The following is a 23496-nucleotide window of genomic DNA, read 5'->3' on the forward strand; positions in this document are numbered from 1 at the left end:
GTATTGCATTATAAACAAAAGGTAATATGTTAGGTGTGACAGTTCTAATCTGTACATAAACGAACTATTAGACTTCTGCCTATATATAAAACATATTTAAAAAAATAAACGCCATAAAATGAAACCGTCCATTCCGATGACGTAGTTCCTTTTTAGTAAAGATTGTGCCATTTTGACAGGCCTTCCGTGAATGGTTTTTGTTTTCGCCGCGTGTGAAAATATTAATGTTTTTGGGTCGAAAGGACCTTCTTGAAGTTAGATAATGCAAATAATTAAGTAAATAATTTAGATAAACCCGTCTTCCCGGATCCAGTTAGCGGAGCCAGCTCTCACTCAGCAGCAGGGGGAACGCACGGTGTCCATTAAACAAAGGGACTGTTCGGTCGGTCAAGCTCGATGCAAACGAACTTGAATATTGTTACCGAATATTTATTATTATTGGGGGATTTTTTTTTTAAAGAGGACATTTCAGATCTCCTTTTTCTATTTCGGTTGTAAGCGTCTATCTCTAAAACTAAACAGTCGGGCCTAGCCGTACAGGTTCAGGCTAGCCGCTGCTAATCAGTCTAATTTCGTAAGCAAATAAGTGTCGCCTTCGCGGGGGAAAAAATGGCCGAAGTGTACATTCGCGTGGCGGAGGAGGAAAACGAGGAGCCAATGGAGATTCCGTCCGAAGACGATGGCACTGTTCTGCTTTCGACAGTGGCTGCACAGTTTCCAGGAGCGTGTGGCCTTCGGTTCAGGAGCCCCGTGTCTCAGTGCATGCGGGGCGTGCGTCTCGTGGAAGGGATCCTGCACCCGCCGGAGAACGGGTGGGGGAACGTCGTGTTCGTAGTGAATTATCCCAAAGGTAAATAGAAACTCTTGCTACTAAATCAAAAACGTCTATCCAATAAAGTGTACATAGAGATGCTGTAGTAATCTCAAGCTGTGTGTGTGTGTGCGTGCGTGTGTGTGTGTGTGTGTGTGTGTGTGTGTGTGCGCGCGCGCGCGCGTGTGTGACGGTGGTTTGTCAGGTGGAATTATATTCAGTCTCTTTTTATTTCTCACATTTTAGACAACAAAAGGAAGATGGAAGAAATCGATGCATCCTCTGCTGTGAAGATGAAGAGGGGTGACATGAAGACGTCCGACCTGATCGTACTTGGTCTTCCTTGGAAAACGACTGAGCAGGACCTCAAAGATTACTTTAGTACGTTTGGAGAGGTCATCATGGTTCAGGTGAGATGTTGGTCACATTAAATAAATACGCATCCGTTTTTCAAGCAGACTGCAGGTATTCTTACAGACCGAGCTTAAAAAACTCTGCATCATTGGATGCTTTTTTTTAATTTATTTATTTTTTTAGGTCAAACGAGATGCCAAGACTGGAAACTCAAAGGGATTTGGCTTCGTGAGGTTCACGGAGTATGAGACTCAAGAAAAGGTCGTCTCCCAGCGGCACATGATTGATGGCAGATGGTGCGACTGCAAGCTCCCTAACTCGAAGGTGAATATGGTAATGTCCTCGCACTTTCTACTACAGCCATCAAATAGCTAACATTTTGTTGCCGGTAATCGATAACCTGAGATATTGCTCCGTTGTTGTTGTTTTTTTTTTTTTTTTACAGCAAGGCCTTGACGAGCCGCTGAGGAGTAGGAAAGTGTTTGTCGGCCGTTGCACTGAAGACATGACCACGGATGACCTCCGGCAGTTCTTCATGCAGTACGGCGAAGTGACCGACGTCTTCATCCCCAAGCCGTTTCGGGCTTTTTCTTTTGTCACGTTTGCAGACGATCAGGTATCGAATGCTAAATATGCGTAAAGTGCTCGATGGCGTTCGTTGTGCGACTGTCCGGGTCACCTGATCTGTGTTTTGTTTTCTTCGCAGGTTGCCCAGGCGCTCTGTGGGGAGGACCTAATAATCAAAGGTGTCAGTGTTCACATCTCAAACGCTGAACCCAAGCATGGAAACAGGCAGTTTGAGCGCACGACACGGTTTGGAAACGGTTTCGGAGCTCAGGCATTTGGTAGCAGCCGTAGCGGGCTGGGAGGGAGCAGCTCCAACAGTAGTCTGGCCAATTTCGGCTCTTTCAATTTGAACCCTGCTATGATGGCTGCTGCTCAGGCCGCTCTGCAGAGTAGTTGGGGGATGATGGGTATGCTAGCTAGCCAGCAGCAGACGTCCACCCCGGGCAGCACCTCTGGTGGGTCGAGTACTAGCAGGGACCAGGGTCAGTCTTTCGGTTCGGGCAACAGCAACTACGGCGCGAGCCCAGCTAGTCTCGGGTGGGGCGCGGGGTCAAACTCGGGAGCCAGCAGCAGTGGGTTCGGCTCGGGTTTCGGGTCCAGCATGGAGTCGAAGTCCTCTGGGTGGGGGATGTGATTTAAGTGTTTGTCTGGTAAGTATTGTGACGAGGATGAGTTTTTTCAAAAATTTCTTTCTGGTATTAATGCGTATCTGAAAACTTAACACTTTTGTGGAAGACGTTTTGTACGATTGGGGGGGAAACTTGGCTAAAGACTTAATTTAGAATGTTGAAATTAATTTGTTTGCTGCGAAGTCTGACAAGTGTTATTTCTCATCTCACTTGTTTGTATCCATTTCAACTGGATTCTCTCATGCATGTATTGTAAAAAAAAAAAAAAAAAAAAAAAATCTGTTAACCATATTGAAAATGCACAAATGTTTGTGGGCGGAGCATTGCCCGACTTTGTCAACAATTTTCAAGGCAATCGTGCATTTGTAAGAATCTGGTTGAAACCTAAATGTTTTAAGTGCAACTTAATTTGTAGTCCAAGTCCTTTGGAAAAAGCCTTCATTGAAATCTCTTCTGCAGTTCACCTCTCTTCCATTTCCCTGCGAGGAAACTCCTCTTTGGCGTCAGCATTCTTGGGGTGATATCGGTATCATTCTCCCTCTTCCCACCTGTAAATGCTATGCCATCAAAGAAAACGGCCTCGCTCCGCATGTTCTATGAGACGGTGGGTGTTTTCATTTTTATCCACTTTTGAAATGGAACGAACCGCGCAACTGACATTTTAAGAACTGATGAGTGCGATTGGGGGATGGCTTGTGGCGAAGGATGAAGCGATGAGTGAGCGAGCGGAGGCGCGTGAAAACGGACTGGCTGTGCGGTGAAAGGGCCCCATTTGACTGCTTTCTGCGTGTGTGAGTGGAAGCTGCAGATGCGACCAGCACCTCTCCTAAGATGGACATTCATTCGTTAGAACATCAAGATTTTTCCTTTTTCTTTTTTTAATCTGCCAGCTTCTCCTTTTAATGTCACTCAAGTGCAGAAATACGACAATGTAGTGGAATGTTGTGCTGAATATCTGTACTGCCTGTATTACCCGATTTGAATGCTGTATGGTGTGTGCTTTCATGTTTCTGGATTGATCTGTGTGCTCTTGCTGTGTATGACACCTGCCGAAGACTCTGGGGGACGCGAGTGAGATGGTGTGAGAACGTGGAGTTGTGTGTCCAATGGTTCCCAGCGGCGCATATCGTTTCCGAGGTGTTTATAAAACGTGTTCAATTCGAGGGGGTTGTCCAATAAAGATCATTTGAATTAGATGCTTAGTTCATATTACTTGTGTCGGTTTGTGCAATAAAAACAAACCCTCTAATTCGATTCACATATTTAGGGACCTTGGGCTCTGCTGGTCGAGGTCTCCGTTTGAACCCTGATTGAAGTCCGTTCTGAAGGATGAAGACGGAAGTCCCGACACGTTCAGTGTGTGGCCTTGTCAGACAGGACGCGGGGTAGTACCTGTCATTTTTGCTGCTTTTCATGATTTGTTAGTGACTTTTCTCAGTAATATGACATCACTAAAGGCAATGTTTTAGTTTGGCTAAAGGAATAAGAACCAATGGGTGCATTGCTGAGTCTTGGTTGGACTTTTAGCTGGTCCTCAACGCAACGTGGCCGTTAAAGACACCGGTAAGTTTAACCAATTCATTGCTCCGCCATTATTTGGAGTTTATTAGGTTAATATTGCATTTATGTGGACCATATCAAATAGAAATATAATTCTGGTAGGTACTGAAGTCGGGGGTAGCGGGATGCTGAATGTTTCTCCCTATTCTGAGTGGTCATGGCAGCTGCATTGGATTGTATAAGTACATAATCACCTTTCAGGCTGGCGCTCTAAATGAAACCACCTTGTGTTGTTTTTGTGGCCGGTTTGGGGCCCTAAAGATCTTTACCTTGTCTCCATAGTAAAACCCCTCTGGCACCAGGAGCAAGCTGCATGAACTGTTCGTTAAATAACTCGTTCAAATAGCTCATGATATTAAACGAAAATGCATGAAAGCTATGAGACAGAGCAGTTTTTGTTGAGTCATGTTTTATTCAGAGTTCAGTTCTTTTTCTGGAGGACGGAAATGAGACGCCTGCAGACCTGCCGGTGTCTTGTCCTTACTCTCTGCTCTCCTCCTCAGTGTCTCTGCTCCTCTTCCTCACAGCGCCCTTCCTTTTCTCTCTCTGCTCCTGGTTCAGTTCCTCACTTTTATGTTGTATGTAGTTGAACTGAAATAAAGGCAAATCAAACATTAAATGTGCCGCCTACTGTAAAATATAGCACAACACGGTTCCAGTCTGGAGTGTGAGGATGGGAATGCGTGTTTGATTTGCATTTGCCACAAGTGTGTAACTATACAGTGAAAATAACTCACTAATACGGTGCTGCGGCGGGCTAGCAGCTTGACGTCTTCTGTAGAAACTGTGCTTCTCTTTGCATGCCTGAAATCAAAATTGAGAATTTGAATAAGATTACAAAAAAAATTATTGTACAGGAAAAATACAAATGAGTATTCTCACCGAGCAAAGGCCTCCAGGTCCTTAGCAAATATATCTGCAAAGAGCGGGAGCAAGCTGTTAATGTCCAATTCTTATTGGCAATCATGAGATGAATATTGTTACCAATACTTTGTCTACATCTGTCAGAATATTAGAGTTAAATAAAAGTAATTGAAGGTTGAATGTAAGGCGATGCAATGGGTTTGATGTTTCATCAAGAGGCTTCCTATATATTTTCAGTACCAACCAACAGAGGTTCAGTCAAAACAATCAGCAGAGCTGCCATTGCTTTGAATTCTTCATATTTATATATATACTCAGCACCAAAAGCTTTGTTTACAGTGTGAGGACAATCAATCTGAGACGTCAACGTTACGCATCGACATTGTTGGTCGACTCAAAATGTTCAGATTCACTAAATAACTGATCAATAAGTGAGTCCTGGTTGGATTTATGTCTTTAAGTACAGTAGGAAGCAAAATATAACTTCACAAGAACAAGACTTATTTCAGTATCGTGTTTTTGTATTTGTTTCCTGCTTATTTGACATTTAAAGTTGTTGGTTTGAGGGTTTCAAACAAACTTAGTGCCTTCCCGATAAACCTGATAAGATCATTTTGTAGTAGATTATTTTATTATAATAAACAGCTCTCAGGGGTATTAACACCAAAGATTACCATCTTAAACTGAAGCCACACGCATGACGACGGTACATCTCAGGTTAAAGCTGCGTTTGATGAACTATCATGTATAAACAATGTTAAAGTTAGACCCCGTGTTTGTGCCGGTACCCACCGCACTGTCCGAACGTCGTCTCGGCTATCGCAGCTACGACGTGTCGGCTGAAATCTCTCCGGTGGTCCTCTCCGATCTTCTGACACATCCGACCCACAGCACAATGGAGCGCTGCCTTTAACCGCTACAATGGAGAGCCCACCCAGATGAAACGAGTCAGTGTTGCGCTACAAACATCTCCACGGCAATGGCCATGCTAAGCCTTTAATGGCGCCTGTTCACTGCTTCAGCTTCACTCCCGAGATATCCGGCTAACGATATTAGCCTAATCTGACGAGCTGCCACATACTTCGATATATTATTATTGTTCTTACCTGGCGTGTTTCGTCGTTCTCATCAGACATGTTGTTGCGTTGATACACAAAATCACAAATTGGTTTCTCACAACAGCCACTATTAAGCTGTAAAAACTTTAATGGACAACGCAGACGTTCTTATTTACATTTCAATCCGCTGTAAAACAAACTTCGCGGCACGAGTTCACCAACAAAAACTCGTATTGAAGCCACGTTATAGCGACAGCGTGGTCCGGAGGAGGTACTGCACCCTGTGCGCATTAAATCGCCACGTTATAGCGCCACAGCGTGGTCCGGAGGAGGTACTGCACGCTGTACGCATTAAAGCGCACAACTCCGATAAACAATATAAACTCAGCGAACATGGAATATCGAGATGACGCAATTTTGTAGCGTTTAATTTTTGTATTAATATTTGAAGTAATCAATGGAATTCTTAAAAGGTTAAGAATTAATGCATTTCTCAGTTCATCATTAATTTAATTATGAACCACAGAATTCACAGATGTATGGTTTTCACAAAAGATTTACGAACATCCTCTTTTGTTCACTGAAATCACAATTTAGAAAGGTTAGGAAACAAACAATATTGTTTGATGTACCTCAGCTCATATGGAAAAATAGAATATTCTTAAGTATGCTTTAAAAATTGTTCAAATCAGATTTCTGTCATGTTTATTTATTAAACAAAAATGACCGGATTAAGATTGTCAGAGGAAGGCAACAATTATGAGAATCAAGAACAGGAGGTTTGGTTGGTAACTTTGTGCTCCATTAACCGTCTGTGTAGATTCCCAGTGATCCAGTTCATTCTGGAACTTTTGAATAAAGGCAACTGGACTTGTTAGAATAGCTTGAAGATGTTTTCATCTCCTCCAAGAAGCTTCTTCAGTTCAGAAATGAAGTGTCCTTGTATACAGCCTAATATCAACTCACTGCTTTATGACAGTTGCGCTAAAGATGATTTATCTTTACCGTAACATTTTTACCAAAAGGGACTGTAGATTTACAAAAAAGACAACAATTTAGTGTATTTTAGGATAATTTTATTTGTCTATATACAACAATGACTAAGAATATCCTGAAGATTTCCAGAGTCTTGTCCAGCAGCTTGACTCCCCCACATGTTTATCTGCAAATCAAAAACAAGATCAAACTTATAATGGTCAAAAAATGGCCAGTTTATTAGGCATTAAAAATATCTGCTGTTTAAAGAGCTTGCTGTCGACTCCAATTGATTACAGCAGATCTGTAGGACGCTAATTAGCCCACAACTATTGTTTTCCAGATTCTTCATTTATTGACAAACACCCTTTCTTAATGTTCGAGTTCTTTATCTATCCAAATAAAGAAAATATAGTAAATATTGTTGATGATGGTCAAACAAAGCTTGAACTTCATCAGAATAAAAAGCGAACCCTTCCCGTCACAAGAGAACTCACATTATTCCTCATCATCCGGTGGGATTCCAAGTTCCTCATCTGTCCACTGGGAAGCATCAGGCCAGGGGAAGTGACCCTACAGAAAGGGAGAAACAATTTAACATTTATATTGCGGGATAAATTGTGTGAGATCTGAGAGTTCGTGGAAAGACAACAGAGCGTGATAAAAGGTTTCTCTTTGAAGTGGCATTAGTGTGACATCGCAGGCCTCCTGCGCTCAATCTGCAGCTTCATCAAGTACTTGTCTCAGACTCAGTCTAGTGATTACAGAGCAGCAAACTGAACTTGAACGCATTTTCAGTTTTGAAACGCAGTTTCGTTTTTTCCATTTTATTTTCTCTTGCAATTACAGGACATTAGTTCCAGGCTCACTATGTGCAATATGGTCATTTCATTACGTTTTCAATAAACAATGAACCAGTCCGGCCATCGACTTGCATCATTCATTTTCTACCACTTTTTCCATTAAAAAAAAAAAGAGAGTGGCAAGAGTCCAACTGTAGATATTGGTCTCTGAGGCACTTACTGTGCACTTACACCTTAGGGGTCCCCATTCCTCACAATCCACACTACACAGTGCAACAACATCAAGCTGTTGTCCCCGTGAACTGGATGTTGACCCAGGTGTCATCCATGTACTGGTTCCACTGAACAAGGTTTGGGTTTGGGCTCCACGTCTTCCATGTCGAGGTCGGCCCCTGATGTGAGACACCGGCCATCCCACTGGCCAGAACCTCCGATTATACTGGAACTAGGGTGTAATGAGGCAGAGGTCCAGCAGGGCGGGTACCGATATGTTCAGAGGGGGATCTTCCATGATCTGTTTCCTAACTCCACTTCCTACATCTGTGGTGGGATGGAGGTAATGCGTGACGTGACAGTAGGAATCTAACAGAATCTCATCTAACAGCCTCGCCTTAGTGAGTGTTTGTAATGTGCGCGTTTACTTACAAGGACTGCATCAGGATCATGCCAAAAGTGCCAGAGGATCCAAAACCACATGGCCCCACTGAGGAACTCCGACTGGAACTTCTGGCTCTTCGTTAGCTGGGGATATTGTCTGTACCGGGGTTCGATGTGCGGATCCCCGCCAGCCCTGAGCGCACGAAACACACGAAACTATCAACTTGTAAATGGATACATTTTACATTTACCACGTTGCATCAGCTTTGACAAACTGCGCCGCTGCTTCATGTTCTATCGTGCTGTTCGGGTGCCACTTCTCACGCAGCAGCTACAAGGCTACGGCGGCTCGATAATACCTACTTCCGTGTCGTTATTCTATGCGGTCCCCGCGTAACGAGCCGGGATCCCGCTCGAAGGACTCCCAGAGCGCGTCCAAAAGAAGACATGATCCCTCAACTCAACGCAAACTCCCTTCTTTTGCGCAATAAGTTCAGCTTTGGACGTAAAAATGTCCCGTTTGTCCAAGAGTCACCTTCTCCGCTTGTCGATAAACAACCAAACAACGACAGCTGTGATTGGATGAAGAGAGACATTTCTTCTTCTCTGATATTTAATCGGCAGCTTGCATCCTCAGTACTATACTACTGCCCCCCTCTGGAGATGCCTGGCTACTACAATGTACAGTACCTCGGTCAGGGTTTCTCATGAAAGCTGAATAAAAATGATTGTTTCCCGTCTATTTCCAGCAGGTATGTTCTTTAAAGCTGCACTTGTTAAGTAAGATTTCTTTCTCAATTTGAAGAGTTGAAAGACAGTTGCAAAATGCTCGCTCTTCGGGAAACTGGCCTTATAGAATAAGCATTTTTATAAAAAATTGGAAGCACAGGATTAATATTTAAGCTTCAGTCTGTGTGCACATGCAGGGCTGGGAACACAATACGCAACAGAAGTGGCTGTGCATGTGCAGCTTGAAATGGTGAAATGCAATCCTTCCTCCCGCTCACATTTGGAACTGCTCTCAGCTCTTCAGCCGAACACGTCGAGCTACCAGTGTAAGTCCAAGTGAATGTGCAGCATCCATGTTCCTCTATATGCTCGTCTTCCTAGCGTATCACAGCAGCAGATGGATGCCGAGGAATCAGCGGTTAAAATTGTAAGTAGTTGTTGCTTTCATAAGTTAATATTAAAAGTTGTGTTTTATTGATGTTCTTTCTTTCTCCAGTCAGATACTGAATACATTGGTCATAACACTCGTACTGGTCCCTCAGATTTATGTCATGGGAAGGTAAGAACGGCAGCAGGTCATGGCACAGAGCTTGTGCAAATGCGTGTACACTAGTAAGGCCTTGGTAATGTGTCTGTTTCATTCAAAAGGCCTAAATCCTCCAGATACTGCAAGCAGCCTCTTTTGAACAACCTGTCGGCCTCCGTCGCCTCGTCTTTCATAGCTGCAGGTGAATTCCAACACAAGACACAAAAACATAAGCGTATGGTGGACATTAGCTTACTACAAGAGTATATTTGATTAGAGTCATTGATGATAAAGGTAACAAAAGGAAGACAACACCACTAGAACCAGCAGCACATTCTACTATATAAATGAGATGTTTTTGACCATTCTGCATTTATTTCATCATGTCTGCTTTTAATACACATTAGGTTTGTTTCCTACAAATACACAGTGATCTAAATATGCCCTCAGTTGGTGCCAGCCTGTACTACACTGTACTGCCATCCCAGCACCCACCCCGTTAATTAACTCAGCGGCGGGACTGGATGTAGTTTTATTAACACAGTCTGTTTACCAAAGTAAAAAAGGCCTACATTTAGACCAGATAATTTTATATACATTTTCATGACAAAGCTTATTTGAAATAAAAAGCTTATGCAGTTAAACCTTTATATTACATTTCAATTTTCTGATTTAAAAAAACAGCAACTAGATTCTAGAATTTTCTTCAGCCTTCATTCATCAGGATGTTTTCACCCTTTAACTAAATCACGTGTCAGGATGAATATCAACTGCATCGATCACATTGATTTAACATTATATTCAGCTTTAATTTCACGTAACGCTGCAAAAGACAATGATCAAGTTCTAAGAACACAGAAATCGATACAGACGTAACTCCAGCTGTTTCAACAGGTTTCTCTGTGACATTTACATTAATCGAGCCGATTCCTCAGGGCTTGTGGGCCTCCTATCATGCGTTTGGGCTGCTGTCATGTGGACAAGGTCTATGCACTGCCATCCTAACTCTGACAGCAGGAGATTGCGTAAGAAAAAACAACTATCCTTTGTGATCAACAGTTAACTGGAAAAACTTGCAGCAACAGAATGACTTGAATGTTTATATATTCACAGGTGAAAACCACCCCTGAGCTGTATCACCTGTCCCTTATTCTAACAGTGGCTTCTGCTCTCAGTACAGGTGAAGTGTATTCCTTATATTCATACAGCATGGAATGGTTCAGTAACACCTGCTTGTGTATGTTCAGGTTTCTTTATGGTAAGAGGAGGACTCTGGCTGACTAACCCCAACCCTGGGACGGACCTGAGCAGACACAGTGAGCGTCCAGCTGTCCCACGCTGACATCCTACCCTCTACATTAAGATTACATGCGCTTTTCATGCCAGCAGCTTGTAACTTAAAACCATGAGGGGGGGGGGGGGGGGGGTTGTTTTTAAGCTCAGATAAATAAAACAGACCATTTGTTAAATCTGTTTAGTTTTTTATGGATATATTACATTTGCTGACAAATGTGTACAATACGCAGAATATTTGAGGCATAATTATACAAATACAGATGTTAAATCTTTATGGCATCATTGGCAAAATACATTGGCAATTATATCAGGAAAATCAAAATGTGATACGTTTTATTGCTGAAACTAAAATAATCACACAATTTAAATATAACATTTAAAGAGCAGATATAATTTCAAACCATGTTGTTTTAACTTCACTGGATAAAGCAAACTTGGGAGAAAAAAAAAGCTTTATGATTAAAAAAAAAAAACTCCTAATGGATACAAAAAAGAAACAAAGGAAACCCAAATCAGAAAAGGAATGAAATGCAAGTTTGTCTAATTCTAGAATGTGCTTTTCATAAGAGTACCAAATATTTTTTTGGAAAATTTAAAATATATGAATAAATCAGATCCAATCACATTTATTATAAATGTCAAGTGGGCCAATGCCTCATAGCAATATTGTAAATTACACAGTAAAATGCAATCTTGCAAAAATAGATAATTCACCTGAGAGCTTACAAACACCCCGAGTTGTAAGTAAATAAATCTCTGTTGGCTTTTCAGTACTGTATTTTCACCTCATCAAATGTTCACAGTGTTTTATCAGTCAGGTATCCTACTACCCTGTTAATTGTGTACAGCAAACAATTGTGTACACCAAAGAAAAACTAAAGTGTCCATTTATGTGTTTCCCAAAATCAGGAACATTTGAGCTTTTTTTTCATCCATTTAAAAACACATTTCAAAGCATTTGATTGAGCCCAAACTTCCGAGGTATTTCCTATCTATTTCAGTTTCACTACAATTTCCATTACTGGCTGAATATGTTGAAAATCCACTGATGCCCAAATTTGTAAGTTAACTTTACAGTAAGTAATTATACAAACCGCAGTGTCTCTTTGTTGTTCTGTTTTTCCTTCATCTATTTCATCCACTATTGAGGGACTGCTTTTGGAAACAGTGATTAATCTAAGATATTTAGATTGAAGTCCCTTAAAGCAATTCATAATTTTTAATTATTGGAAACATAGCAGAAATGTTCAGCGTATATAGCTTGAGGTTAAAACGCTAAATGATGTAAACCCGATCCTTTAGCTTTTCTTCATCCGTTTGCTGATCCCTGAGATCATACCCAAACTAAAACGTGAATAAGGTCCTGTTTAAAAACAGCAATATGATGTTCTGCATTCATTTGACAGCATTTTGGAAATGGTCCTCCGTACACAGGTCCACAAGAAAGGCTAAAAACCATCCAGTACATACATCTGGCCAGTGGGTGGCGGTGTAACTTTTCAGAGTAACACCACAGACAATCGTCACGCGCCAGCACCCAAGAGCTTTTCTACACAGCACGGTGCGTTAACAAAGAGACCGTGGCAAACTAAAGGCAACACAACTAATACATCTCTGCTGGTCACACCATTGGATGGCAAAGCTACACGTTGCTGGAGGAACACAAATTAAATTCAGCTTGAAGGCTGGAACCATAACAGTCATCTCCATTTCCAGAAGAGTTGTGTTTCACCAGTTAACCCACTGCTGATAATGGTGGTGTTTTCAATCTGTTAAACTCTGGCCCCTGATTGCAGTTTTTAGGTCCCCAAGCCACCACTGCTGTGCAAACAAACCATACAACAAAAGTTCCCTGCTTTATAATAGAACCATGATAAATGTAAATGGTTCTATCCTAGAAGTGCATCGTAGTCCATGTACCAAATAAGTCTGCCATCAGCAGGCCTCAACCCAGTGACGGGCCACTTGTCCGGATTGCTCTTCACCCGGCTCATCTGGGTGATCATGTCATGCTTGCCTTTTCCCATCACGAGAACAGCAACAACTTGAGCTTGGTTAATGGCTTTAAAGGTGAGGCTCATCCGCTGGTGAGGCTTGAAGGGACTCTCGGTGATGGCGACTAAACTCTCCCCGTGTTCCCCGGACAGGGAACTGCCAGGGAACAGAGACGCTACGTGGCTGTCATGGCCGACTCCCAACAGCACGAAGTGGAAGCTGGACCCGTTGACCAACGTCCGGATTTCTTTCTCGTACCGCGGCGCTCCTCCGTCCTCGTCGACGCAAAGGCGGTGATTGATCTGCACCGGCATGGGGTGGATGTTGTGATAGGGTATCTTCACATGATACAGCAGGTGGTCATGGAGATGACGAAAATTAGACTCCACTTCGGTCAGCGGCACGCAGCGCTCATCCACCATCCACACATGCGTGCTCCTCCAGGGGAAGGAGAAGTGGTGCTGGGCCAACCTGTGGAACAACGCGAGGGGTGTGGAGCCCCCAGAAAGGGCCACATGGAAAACACCCCCTTTCTGCACCGCTGCCTCTGCCGCCTCCTGCAGATCTAGGGCCAGCCTCTCCACCAGCTCCTCAGCCCAGGCAGACACCATTTCATCGCTGCGAAACTTCCCATGCATCACTTGAAAGCCATTTGGTGACGTGCCGCCAATATCGTTGTTGATAATCACCACCTCGTTGTGGAAGCCGATTTCTTTTCCTTTCACGCGAACATCGAGTAGATCTCCATTCTCTGCCCCCCCCGGGTAGATCCGGGGATAAGACTCGGCAAGGCTGTCGAGCAGTGGCGTCCATAAGCCCCAGGAGGCAAGCAGGTTTTCAGTGCTAACGAAACTATTCTTGCGTCCAGCAAAAATTTGAGAGATGAGTTCCGAATAAGCTTCTCTGTGTTCTACTGGAGTTTGCACGTAGTACTCTGAGATAGGCAACCCAAGAAGACTAAGATCTGAGTGTTCCGTCACTTCTTTCCACTCACTGTCCATCAGAGCTGGCTTGAATAAATTCTTACTGACAAGAATTGCCGGATATTTGAGGCTGCCGTGGCCAAAGTGGAAAACGATCTGCTTGGGTTTGCAGTGAACGCTGCCGTGGTTCTGAAGGCAAAAAACGTCATTCTTGAAAAGTACGCGTGCGTAGCCGACCCGTTCATCTAGCATCTTCCCTGAGATCAGGAGAAGTGGCACGCCTTCGTACTGGGCGTCATCGATGTGTGCCAGCACAGCTGAAATACACAAACAATTCCAACAGCAAAAATGGCACGGGATGTTTAATATAGCAAGTTTAAAAATAACATCTGTCCGTACCTGCAAATGTTGGTGTGAGAGTCACGTGATCGTCGGTGTGATTGAGCTCCTGCGGGACCTCGGCTCGGTAAGCTTGGTACTGGCCGACCACAGCTTGAGTCTTTCCCAACGGCAGGAGGGACCTGAAGATCTGCAGCTTGCTTTGCATGACTTGCTCACTGCTGCTCAAATTCACAGGTAGCCTCATGGTCAACAGAGTCATGATCTCAGTGATGTGGTTCTGGAGCATGTCCCGGATCACCCCGTATTGATCATAGTATTGAATACGACCTTGAGGGGAAAACAAAGCAAAATAATATTATCACAGGGATTCGTGTTACTTTTGCAGAAGTTATTTACAGCAGTGTTCACACTCTTCGTCACCTTTAACATCCAAGGTTTCTTTCAATACAATCTCCACTCTCTCGATGTGGTGCTTGTTCCACATGGAGTCCAGGAATTTCTTATTCTTTGCTCTGAAAGGAAGTATCTTTGCAACCACCTTTTAAAAAAAAGAAAAAAACCCTCCATGAATCGATCGCCTCCATTAGAAAGACACATCTATTCTAGATTATTCTTACCTGCTTCCCGAGGTAATGATCAATTCTGTACATTTCGTCATCCCTCAAGGAGCTCCGGAGCTGAGATGCGAGTTCCTGGGCACTCCTGAGGTCATGTCCGAAAGGTTTCTCTAGCACCACCCTCAACCACGCTCCACCGTTGGGCCGACAACTACTATTGATCTTACCAGAGATATCTGCATATGCAAAGGCCGGAACTGAGAGGTAGAAGAGCCTCCCTGCCTCAGTCATTTCCTCTTGTCGGAGCTCTTGCTCAATATGCTTGGCCAAGTCTTGGTAGTCCTTTCGGGTCTTCAGCTGTCTGTACTGCGAGAGGCGCAGGAACTGCTCTTTGAACAAGGCACATTGCTCTGGTGACACGTGCTTGAAGCAGGACACAGCCTTCAGGGTCTCAAAGAGGACTGGAGCGGCCTTATCGGAGGGTGCCAGCCCTCCACCGTAAAAGGAGAAGGTGTTTCCACTCCTGACCTGCTTTGCGTACAGCTCGAAGAAGCCCTGCCACAGGTACTTCTTAGCCAAGTCCCCCGTGCCTCCCACTACGACCACCGAAACGTGGCCGGGTCGCTGCGCCTCCTCCTTAGCGTCGCCGTTTCTCCCCTGGACACAGAGAGTGACCAGCAACAGCATCACAGTCACAGGCATCTTCTGGTAACCGCCCAAGTTCCTGTTTTGACACAGAAATGAGAGGCAGTTACAGCAATTGGTCCATCAGAGCGGAATATATCCACCAGAACCAATCTTATAAGACTGATAATCTATAATCAAACTACAAAGGAAAGCAGTCATTTCTCACAAGCGACTGAAACAAAGAAGCGCTTGTAAATTTTGTTTGCTCGCATAACCTCCGCCGATGCGGACTCAACGTTCTGGATGGATCTTGATGAAATGTTCAGGAAATGTTGGGAATGTTACCAGGAACAGATGATTACATTTTGGCGATGATCCAGAAGAGATCCTGGATTCTGGATCACTTTGAAACCTTCGGTAACATTGCAGCCAATGGAACTTTAACATTTGTTCCTCAATATCTCGGTTGATTATTGACCGATGTTTATGAGATTCGACACAGTCATGTAGGGTGGGCGTCTCTATCTCACCACCGAATTTCATCTGGATCGGATCCAGATATTACATTTTAACAATGGAAATCCCATTTAAATCCAATTTATAATACGACTTAAAATTCCTAATAATCCAGTCACAGCGTTTAAAGGCGTTACTATAAGAACGAGCATAAATGCTTCAATTAATCTGAGAGCTAATGCAGATAAATAATGTAAACCCTATGAATGTAAATCAATATTACTTACACAGATCTCTAAAGACAAAAGGGATTCAGTGAACTCTGTCTCCAGGCAGAGATGTGCTGCTGCTGTGATACTGTCATGAGATAGTAGTGACGCAGGGCTCGGAACTTTGCACTTTGCTCCGGGGCTTCATGTTCCAGTAAAACAGTCCTACTATTGATGGAACGCTGAGAAAGTCTGACAAAATTATTTTATACCAGGATATTAACTCATTCCAAAGGATTTAAAAAAAAAAAAAAAATGAACGAATGCAGTAAATATCGACAAACCTCAGAGCAAATTACGTTTAGTTTGCTGCTCGCACATTTAGATTGGAATTAATGTGCAGTGATATTCAGTCTATGAAGTTTATTCTTTCTAGACGTTCTAGATCTGATTAAAATAATAAGAACCAGGTCTCTAGATTCAGGTAAACAATCCACAGAAATAGTTCAGCTTATATCGTGAACTTTATACATCTACAACTGACTAAAAGAAGCAATCTTTAGCGCCTCGGTCGTGATGCTACTCAGCATTTACTTTTCCCCCCTGTCCTTGAGGACACTAAATATTGTACTCATTAAACAGAACACCAACATTATGAAACTCAATTTACTGACTTGTGTAACATCTGGAAAGCCTGCGTTCCGCCATCGTGTTGACACAACGGCAACGCAAACAGCAAAGGCCGCCGCAGAGCTGCTGACTGTTTCAACCGCAGGTTGAGTTTAGTTCCCAACTGCACAGATTAGCGGGGCTAAATTTAATTTATTCATTATTACTTATGTGAAGATGTCAAAGATTAAAAACATACGTCATGTTGCGTAGAAATTTAAATAAAATGTTTTCCCCATTACACAGCTCCTTTCAGACTACGTACATGCCAAGACGCTTCAGGAAAATTCACTATTAAAATTTGAATAACATCTTAAAAAGACTATCCTTATTCATAGTCTCTATAAATTGGAATAGTCTGGAAAAGCAGCGCCATTTGAAGTAAAATGTCTTCGTCAAAATGCATTAATTTTCAGTAAGCTATTGATTTTAGATCTTTCAAACTAACTTCTCACTCGGCGCTGAACTTCGTTTGGGTCCTCAGCAACGCAGCAGAGAACAACAAAGGATAAACAGATGCTACATTTAGATTACCTTAACAAACCATTTTTAAATTCACAACAGTGTGAAAAAAGGTTTGATTTTATGTGACAATATTAATTGTGAAGTTATATCTAACATCAGCGTTACTCTAAATGACCGGCTTGGTAGTTCTGAGAGCCTCGGTCATGGAGTCTAACCGTGTTTGCACGTCCCGCTCCTTATTGGTCTCACGCAAACACGAGCAAGTCTGTGAGAGACAGAGAAAAATCCATTTCACAAACAAAGAGCAAACTGTAATATCAGACAAATACAAAGATGTCTGTGGTGATCCTACATTCTGACAGGCCCCAGATAAAGTAGGGCAAACATCATGATTTACACATGAAGAAAAAGAAGGTGCAGTTTGGATGGCTTAACGGGTTTTATTCTTTTGTTTGCAACACATGCCATATCTGTGGTTATTTGGGGCCTTCCTTTCCCAAATTAATGAGCGGAACGCAAACAATGGCCTGGTTTCTCTCATAGTCAATACTAAAAGCAAAGCATTTGCAGCCTGAAGGGCAACTGGGAGATAAATAAATACAACTGGGTGTTAGTAGTGGCTCATTAGTAGTCAGGGCAGTAGATCCAAATGTAATGACGTGTGGATCCTACTAAACTAAGAATAATAATAAAAAAGCGAGAGAGTTCAAGGTCATACTTTAATGTCTAGTAAACACAGTGCTTCATTGTTCTGTATCGTAGAATAACAGAATTACCTCTGAAGTACCTGGACCCAGGTGAGCTCCCTGTGATGATGATGATGATGATGATGATGATGACGTCCCCGTCCCCCCCGCCCCCCTCTGACGCCAGGTGTAATCTGAAATGAATAAATCAGTCCTCCAATCAAAGCGACTTTTAACTGACTTTATTAAACACAACACGAGTCTTCCTGTCATCATGACGTCAGCCGGGAAACATCCGGCAGCAAACACGTTCTTTAAAACTGCACGTTACCTGTAGTTATAACATAGTCTCCCTCGTGGTAATAACGCAACAGATACGCCGCTCATTCCGCGCACACACCTGCTGGCTGTCAGACTTCCCCTCCGCTCAAGCGACAGTCCCCGCCTCCTTTGTCCGTCTGGGACCGCAGCATCGGGAAAATGGCTTGTATCGATCAATAAAATAAAAATAACAATTTCAGGAAAGAAAAGCGGCTGTCACGAACGAGCCTGACACGAACGCAACAACGAGTCCGCCACACAGCCGAGAGAGACGCTTCCGGTGCAGGTCACGTGACCCGCTCCGCCTGCTGCTGCTGACATCATCCACAATGATATTAATGATCTTGTTAAACGAACCTTTTTGGATTTGAGACTGAAATTGTATTGATATTCGTTAGACGGGGCCGGATGTGTGAAGAGGCGAGGCAGTGGGCAATGCTCCCGTGGGTCTCTTTTGTCTTTTATCTTTTTATCTGCGCATTTGTAAGAGCAGAGTGATTTCAGACAATGCATGTTCACTTTTTTCTTTTTACGTTTCTAAATGAAAGAAACATTCCATTCATCTCTACAATATGTTTCTACCTAAACACGCTTTAAACTGATGACGTTCAGAAACATCTGGCACTCGTTTCTGCCCTTGTCTTGGGGCAGCTGTTGACTGCAAGCTGTTTCGTAAACAACAGCGACCCCTTCTGGTCTTCTTGCGTCATGGCTGTTCTCTCTTTGAAACATTCAGATTTCGTCTGAACGACTTCACTTGAGAATCATCCATCCTAAATGCTCCATCTGCCGACTGAACACAATCAGATTTTTTTTTTCTCATCAATATATTTGTGGAGGCCAATCTTTTCACATAAACTGCTGACTTAAAGGGAATAATCATCTTTGGTTGGGCTTTATTCAGCTGTTTCGTATGTTTACCGTCTGAATCCCGGCATAGTTTGGTTACAGCAGGTGAACCCCTTCTGGACAAACAATGATCGGGTTGTTGTTGACCACACTGGTAGTTCGGTGCCTCTCCTCTTCTGAACAGCTGTGGCAAAGCCCAAAGCCGCCACACTCTAATCTAATACACAAAAACTATAGTGCAAGAGAATTGAAAAACTCAACAACAAAATCCTAAATCACATGACTATAATTGTTAACTTTACTCGTGTCTTTCCATCCCAGCTGAAAGGTTTTATATTGATTGAATGTTCAGAATTTGAATATAGACATGAGCAGCACAGTTTGTTTTAAAGCACCTTTTGGATTGTGTCGTAGTCTTCCTCAATTTGTGCATCAAGATTCAATCAAAGTGGGACTAATTTTCTGAAAGTGCTCAGAACTGGACCTTTGAATATCTTTCAGGACGACTGGATAAACTCCATCCATCCATCGGTTGAGGAAGAGTATTGAAAGCTCAAGGAAAGGTTACTGAGAGTATCTGGATACACACACACACACACACACACACACACAGGAAGGTACATCTTGTTTACTGTTTACAATTCACACTCAATGGCCACCTTGGGAGGGCTCTACTGTGTGATCACAGGCATTACAGCTGTTTGTAAGGAAGCGTGTGTGTGAGTGTGTGCGTGTGCGTGTGTGTGTGTGTGTGTGTGTGTGCTGCCATCAAACACCCCCAGGCATTCTCCTCGGCCTCCTGCTTCCTTCCTCCCCTTTGTCAGACCTGTGAGGCAGACTTCGTCAAGCTGAGCACACAAACTAATGCATATGAATGTGTGCTGTCATCTTTATTAGGCCCCGTTGCCAACATCCATTACCTTTAACACGGGTCCTTAGTGACGAGGATTTCCCTCTCGATCCATGTAACCGCACTGTTAGTGCCAGACGTGGATTATAGTGACCTCAGGCCGGGACACGTTTGAATACACAACCTGTGTGACACTAAAACAAACATAATACTGAGCAGAGGAAAACAGACAAACTTCCCACTGACTTTCTTTCTGAGTTGTTTTGTTGTTCATTATGGCTGTTTTATTTATTTATTTGGGATTTCAGAGGTAACTAGTAGTGGTGGTTTTATATTTTATAGATGAAACAATTCTCTAACGATCTTCCTCTGAATGCATCGTTCTCTACCTGCCGTGTTATTATTTCCTATGGCTGCCCTTTGATAGATGCATTTAGTTTCAGTGCACTTAGCGATGATTAGATTGAAACCACAAATAGACTCTAAACGATGTAATGTCTGAGTAATGTTCTCTGTTTTCAACCACATAGTCTCAAATTTGATCCTCGTTAAGACCAGGACCTGTTGCATCCTGCCCTTGCTTTGTTTCCCCATTTCTTCGCTAAACACAATACAGGCCACACAGACAACAGACACCCACCGCAAATTCCATTTCAGAGAGGTAGTGTTTTCAGGGTGGCATGCGGAGGAGCTTTAAAAACAAGATGACTGAGCGCAGGTTGGAAATAACAATGCTTTTCAATCCGGACAAAAGAGCACAGAATGAGCCTTCACAATATCCATCCTTTTAGCCAAGGACACAAAAGGATTGTGCTTCAGGATTGTTTTATGGTTTTACCCCAAACCACACCAAACCACACTTTTTTTTGTAGATGTTTTATGTTATTTTATTTTATATCAATGGAGGTCTTGCCTTTATTTATTTTTAGATTAGCTTCCTCTTGTGTTTTTATTTATGTAGGGTTTATCAGGATATGATATGAAATCAATCCATCATTACATTGACATGCTTTGGCTGTCCTCTCTTTTAGCTATGCTGTAAAATACAGCGTTTGACTTGTGTGCTTTTTATCAGATAAATTAAAGGATTAGATTCTCCTTAGTGGGTGGAACATTCCTGCCCCGCGGACTCATAAAAACCTCGTAAAACCACAGGATTATCTTAAAAATGCGATATCTCCCTTCGTGTCATTCCAGTCCTTTGAGTCAGGACTGCATTGTCCAATTTGTTTTTTTTCAACAATTTTAATCCCATCTTTAAGCCAGGGTGTCAAGACAACTTTGCTTAACTCTAGGGAAGTTGACAATGCTGGCATCCAAGGTTGTAAAATAATAAACATAATAATAAATCTCTGTTTTAACTGTTTTGTGCCAAGTGGACTTCCAGTTCCTGAGATTTATATGGTAACTTAAGTAAAATGGCCAAATGCAACCCTTAAAAAAAAAAAAAAATAATACCAACATTTCTTCTGTGAAATCTTTACATTTATTCATAATGGTGTTTTCTAGTGAATTTTACTTATGTAAGTGATCTCATTTGGTTCTCATCATCAAACTGTTCAAACAAAGGTGTGACAGCCTAATGTTCCGGGATCCCTCACTGAGATGTTGTGTATTTATGTTGGCAGTACACAGAAACTCCCCAGTGCTCTAAACTGTGTTTCTCTGATTGCTGATGCCGCATGAAGGAAGGAGGCAGCGTCTGAATGACATGGCAATGCTGCTTCAGCCGCTGGTGGTCACCGACCCTCATAATGCAGCCCCAGCCCCCAGTGTGAAGCACTATTGTGTTGTCATCATCCTCAGAGGCCCAGGACCAGTGTGAGAGAGAAAGAGATGGGGGGGGGGGGGTTGTTTGGGCACCTGGGGGCTCAGCGTTGTGAGGCTGCAGTCTGCTCTCGGGCAGCAAGCATTCTCAAAAAAAAAAAAGCCTGTATTGTAATGAAATCATTTGCATACTTGTGTGTGAGAGAGGGTGTTAACCTTTGACACTTTCAAGAACAGGTTGAACACAGAGTCCTCTTTTTCCACAGTTTAAGCATTAACACACTCGTAAAGAACACCTTAGTGTACCTCACCAGTTGTATCAAAAACAAATAGAGTCTCGAGAGGAGTGCTCGAGTGAAGGAAGTTTCCTTCAAGTGGCAGTTCACGCTCAAAACAAAGTGCGTCAGACGATGTGAACGTGGTGGATTGAGGCTCGTAGGGAATGGCATCACGTCTTTGTGTGATTGAAAAGCAGGTGATTCCTCAAAGGAGACATCAAACTTAAATCATGTTGATAGAAGATCTCTTTTGAGTAATACACATCAAATCTTGATAATAAATTGAAAAGTAATGACAAAATAATTTTATTATACTTCATGATTGTCATTAAACTGTAACATCTGTCGAGTTGAAGGAAACCGTTCAATGTGAAATTCATCCGTTGATATTTTAAAAACACAAAACACAAACATGGACCATTACATAGAATTTATTGATTGTCAGTTACACTTATGTTCGATTACAATTTGTGATTGTTAGCTATTGAATTGGTTGTCATTTGAAGGTCAGAGAGCCATAATTCAACGCACACTTAACTTGGCAATCTATTATTTCGCCAACTTCTTTCATTCTCTCTCTTGTTTGATTGATGTCCATGCATGGTAACTTTGGACAAGACAATATCCGCCTCTTCAGTTGATTTCTTTTTTCTTTTTTTTGGAGGGGGGGGGTCTTTGTCATGATGGCTGGTTGTGTTCGTCTCTCAGATTGAGGGGCTCTTCTTTCCAAGTACATGGTCCTTCACAGAGAAGACTTGACTCGGACATTCCTCCAGATAAGGGTTGCTAGGTGACACTATTGTCTGATCTTCTTTGTGGTCACATATTTATACTCAGATTGTAAGGTTCTTTATGAGGACTGTCTCATTAGTAGTCATATATTCATACTAAAACACCACCCCCACTTGACCCCTCCTTTACCAGTCGTGGGAAACACACGTTCTGGGTGAGATGTGGAGGCAATTAGTTGGAGGATGGTCAAAAAAACACGTCCAAATTAAACACTCTTTCACTTTGTCTAAAGTCCAGAAGCATTGGTCCTGTACTCCTCACACTATTTGTATGACACATTTGCAGCGAGTTAAAGGGCTTCTAAATGCATACATTAATATAGTATATTTTGGTGTTTCATCTTTAATTGGATTCTCACACCATGAGTGAGACATGACATAAATGTTAGGGAAGAAATATTTTATTTGAGTAAAGAACAACAACAACAACAACAACAACTACAACAATAACTCGAAAAGCACTCAGAGATTGGATTTGGATCATCATCAAAAGGTTTTAAATTGCTCTTGGTATCTTTATACACCAACCATGAAAAGTAAAAGCGAATCTGAGTTGATTTTTGAATCCGTAAATGGAGTTTTCAAAGTTAATTTAATTACGTTTTTCCTGATCTCATTCTGATCCAGAAGACATTTTGCATGATGGTGCAATCGGACTCCTTTATGACTTTGATTTTTGGTGAGTGAATTGAATGCAGATTTCACAAGATGTGATTTTTTTTTTTTTTTTTTTTACAAAGTCTCCATTATAAGCAAATGGGAAAAATCCTGATTTATTGTATTACAACAGTATCTGCAATCCGGATGAAGTTTGGTGGTAAGTTAGAGGCCCGCACCCTACATGACTGTGTCAAATACCATAAACATCAGTCAGTAATCAACCGAGCTATTGAGGAACACATTTTGAAGCTCCATTGACTGCAATGTTAGTGACAATTTTAA

General features: G+C 42.4%; 5 protein-coding genes across 7 annotated transcripts; 2 read left to right on the top strand and 3 right to left on the bottom strand.

The window, feature by feature from the left end:
* Positions 1-182: 182 nt before the first annotated feature.
* tardbpb (TAR DNA binding protein b) lies at positions 183-2366 on the top strand. 3 transcript variants are annotated; one of them, XM_068742192.1, is made up of 5 exons: positions 183-850; positions 1058-1221; positions 1349-1498; positions 1611-1781; positions 1872-2366. In XM_068742192.1, exons 1-5 carry the CDS (start codon positions 610-612, stop codon positions 2364-2366), a joined length of 1221 nt encoding a protein of 406 aa, XP_068598293.1. In that variant the 5' UTR covers positions 183-609. The 3 variants fall into 3 exon arrangements, with proteins under 3 accessions (XP_068598293.1, XP_068598295.1, XP_068598294.1); XM_068742194.1 differs by having other exon boundaries at positions 1349-1489; positions 1596-1781; XM_068742193.1 differs by having other exon boundaries at positions 1349-1489.
* Positions 2367-4393: 2027 nt separating this feature from the next.
* Positions 4394-5921, bottom strand: cenps (centromere protein S). Its single transcript, XM_068742195.1, has 5 exons — positions 5892-5921; positions 5578-5701; positions 4804-4837; positions 4659-4725; positions 4394-4512 (listed from the first exon to the last, which is right to left on the bottom strand). The coding sequence occupies exons 1-5, from the start codon at positions 5919-5921 to the stop codon at positions 4402-4404; spliced, it is 366 nt and encodes a 121-aa protein (XP_068598296.1). The 3' UTR covers positions 4394-4401.
* Positions 5922-6897: 976 nt separating this feature from the next.
* ndufb2 (NADH:ubiquinone oxidoreductase subunit B2) lies at positions 6898-8787 on the bottom strand. The gene is made up of 4 exons (XM_068742645.1): positions 8582-8787; positions 8267-8411; positions 7316-7391; positions 6898-7005 (listed from the first exon to the last, which is right to left on the bottom strand). Exons 1-3 carry the CDS (start codon positions 8665-8667, stop codon positions 7317-7319), a joined length of 306 nt encoding a protein of 101 aa, XP_068598746.1. The 5' UTR covers positions 8668-8787; the 3' UTR covers positions 6898-7005; position 7316.
* Positions 8788-9300: 513 nt separating this feature from the next.
* LOC137898075 (uncharacterized) lies at positions 9301-10815 on the top strand. The gene is made up of 6 exons (XM_068742071.1): positions 9301-9374; positions 9444-9506; positions 9596-9675; positions 10368-10498; positions 10587-10653; positions 10721-10815. Exons 1-6 carry the CDS (start codon positions 9301-9303, stop codon positions 10813-10815), a joined length of 510 nt encoding a protein of 169 aa, XP_068598172.1.
* A 1843-nt stretch (positions 10816-12658) lies between these two features.
* On the bottom strand, positions 12659-15288 carry h6pd (hexose-6-phosphate dehydrogenase (glucose 1-dehydrogenase)). The gene is made up of 4 exons (XM_068742873.1): positions 14647-15288; positions 14450-14567; positions 14087-14356; positions 12659-14004 (listed from the first exon to the last, which is right to left on the bottom strand). The coding sequence occupies exons 1-4, from the start codon at positions 15286-15288 to the stop codon at positions 12659-12661; spliced, it is 2376 nt and encodes a 791-aa protein (XP_068598974.1).
* Positions 15289-23496: the final 8208 nt, after the last annotated feature.

This window comes from Brachionichthys hirsutus, chromosome 8 (assembly GCF_040956055.1).
Source record: "Brachionichthys hirsutus isolate HB-005 chromosome 8, CSIRO-AGI_Bhir_v1, whole genome shotgun sequence".
Classification (NCBI taxonomy): domain Eukaryota; kingdom Metazoa; phylum Chordata; class Actinopteri; order Lophiiformes; family Brachionichthyidae; genus Brachionichthys; species Brachionichthys hirsutus.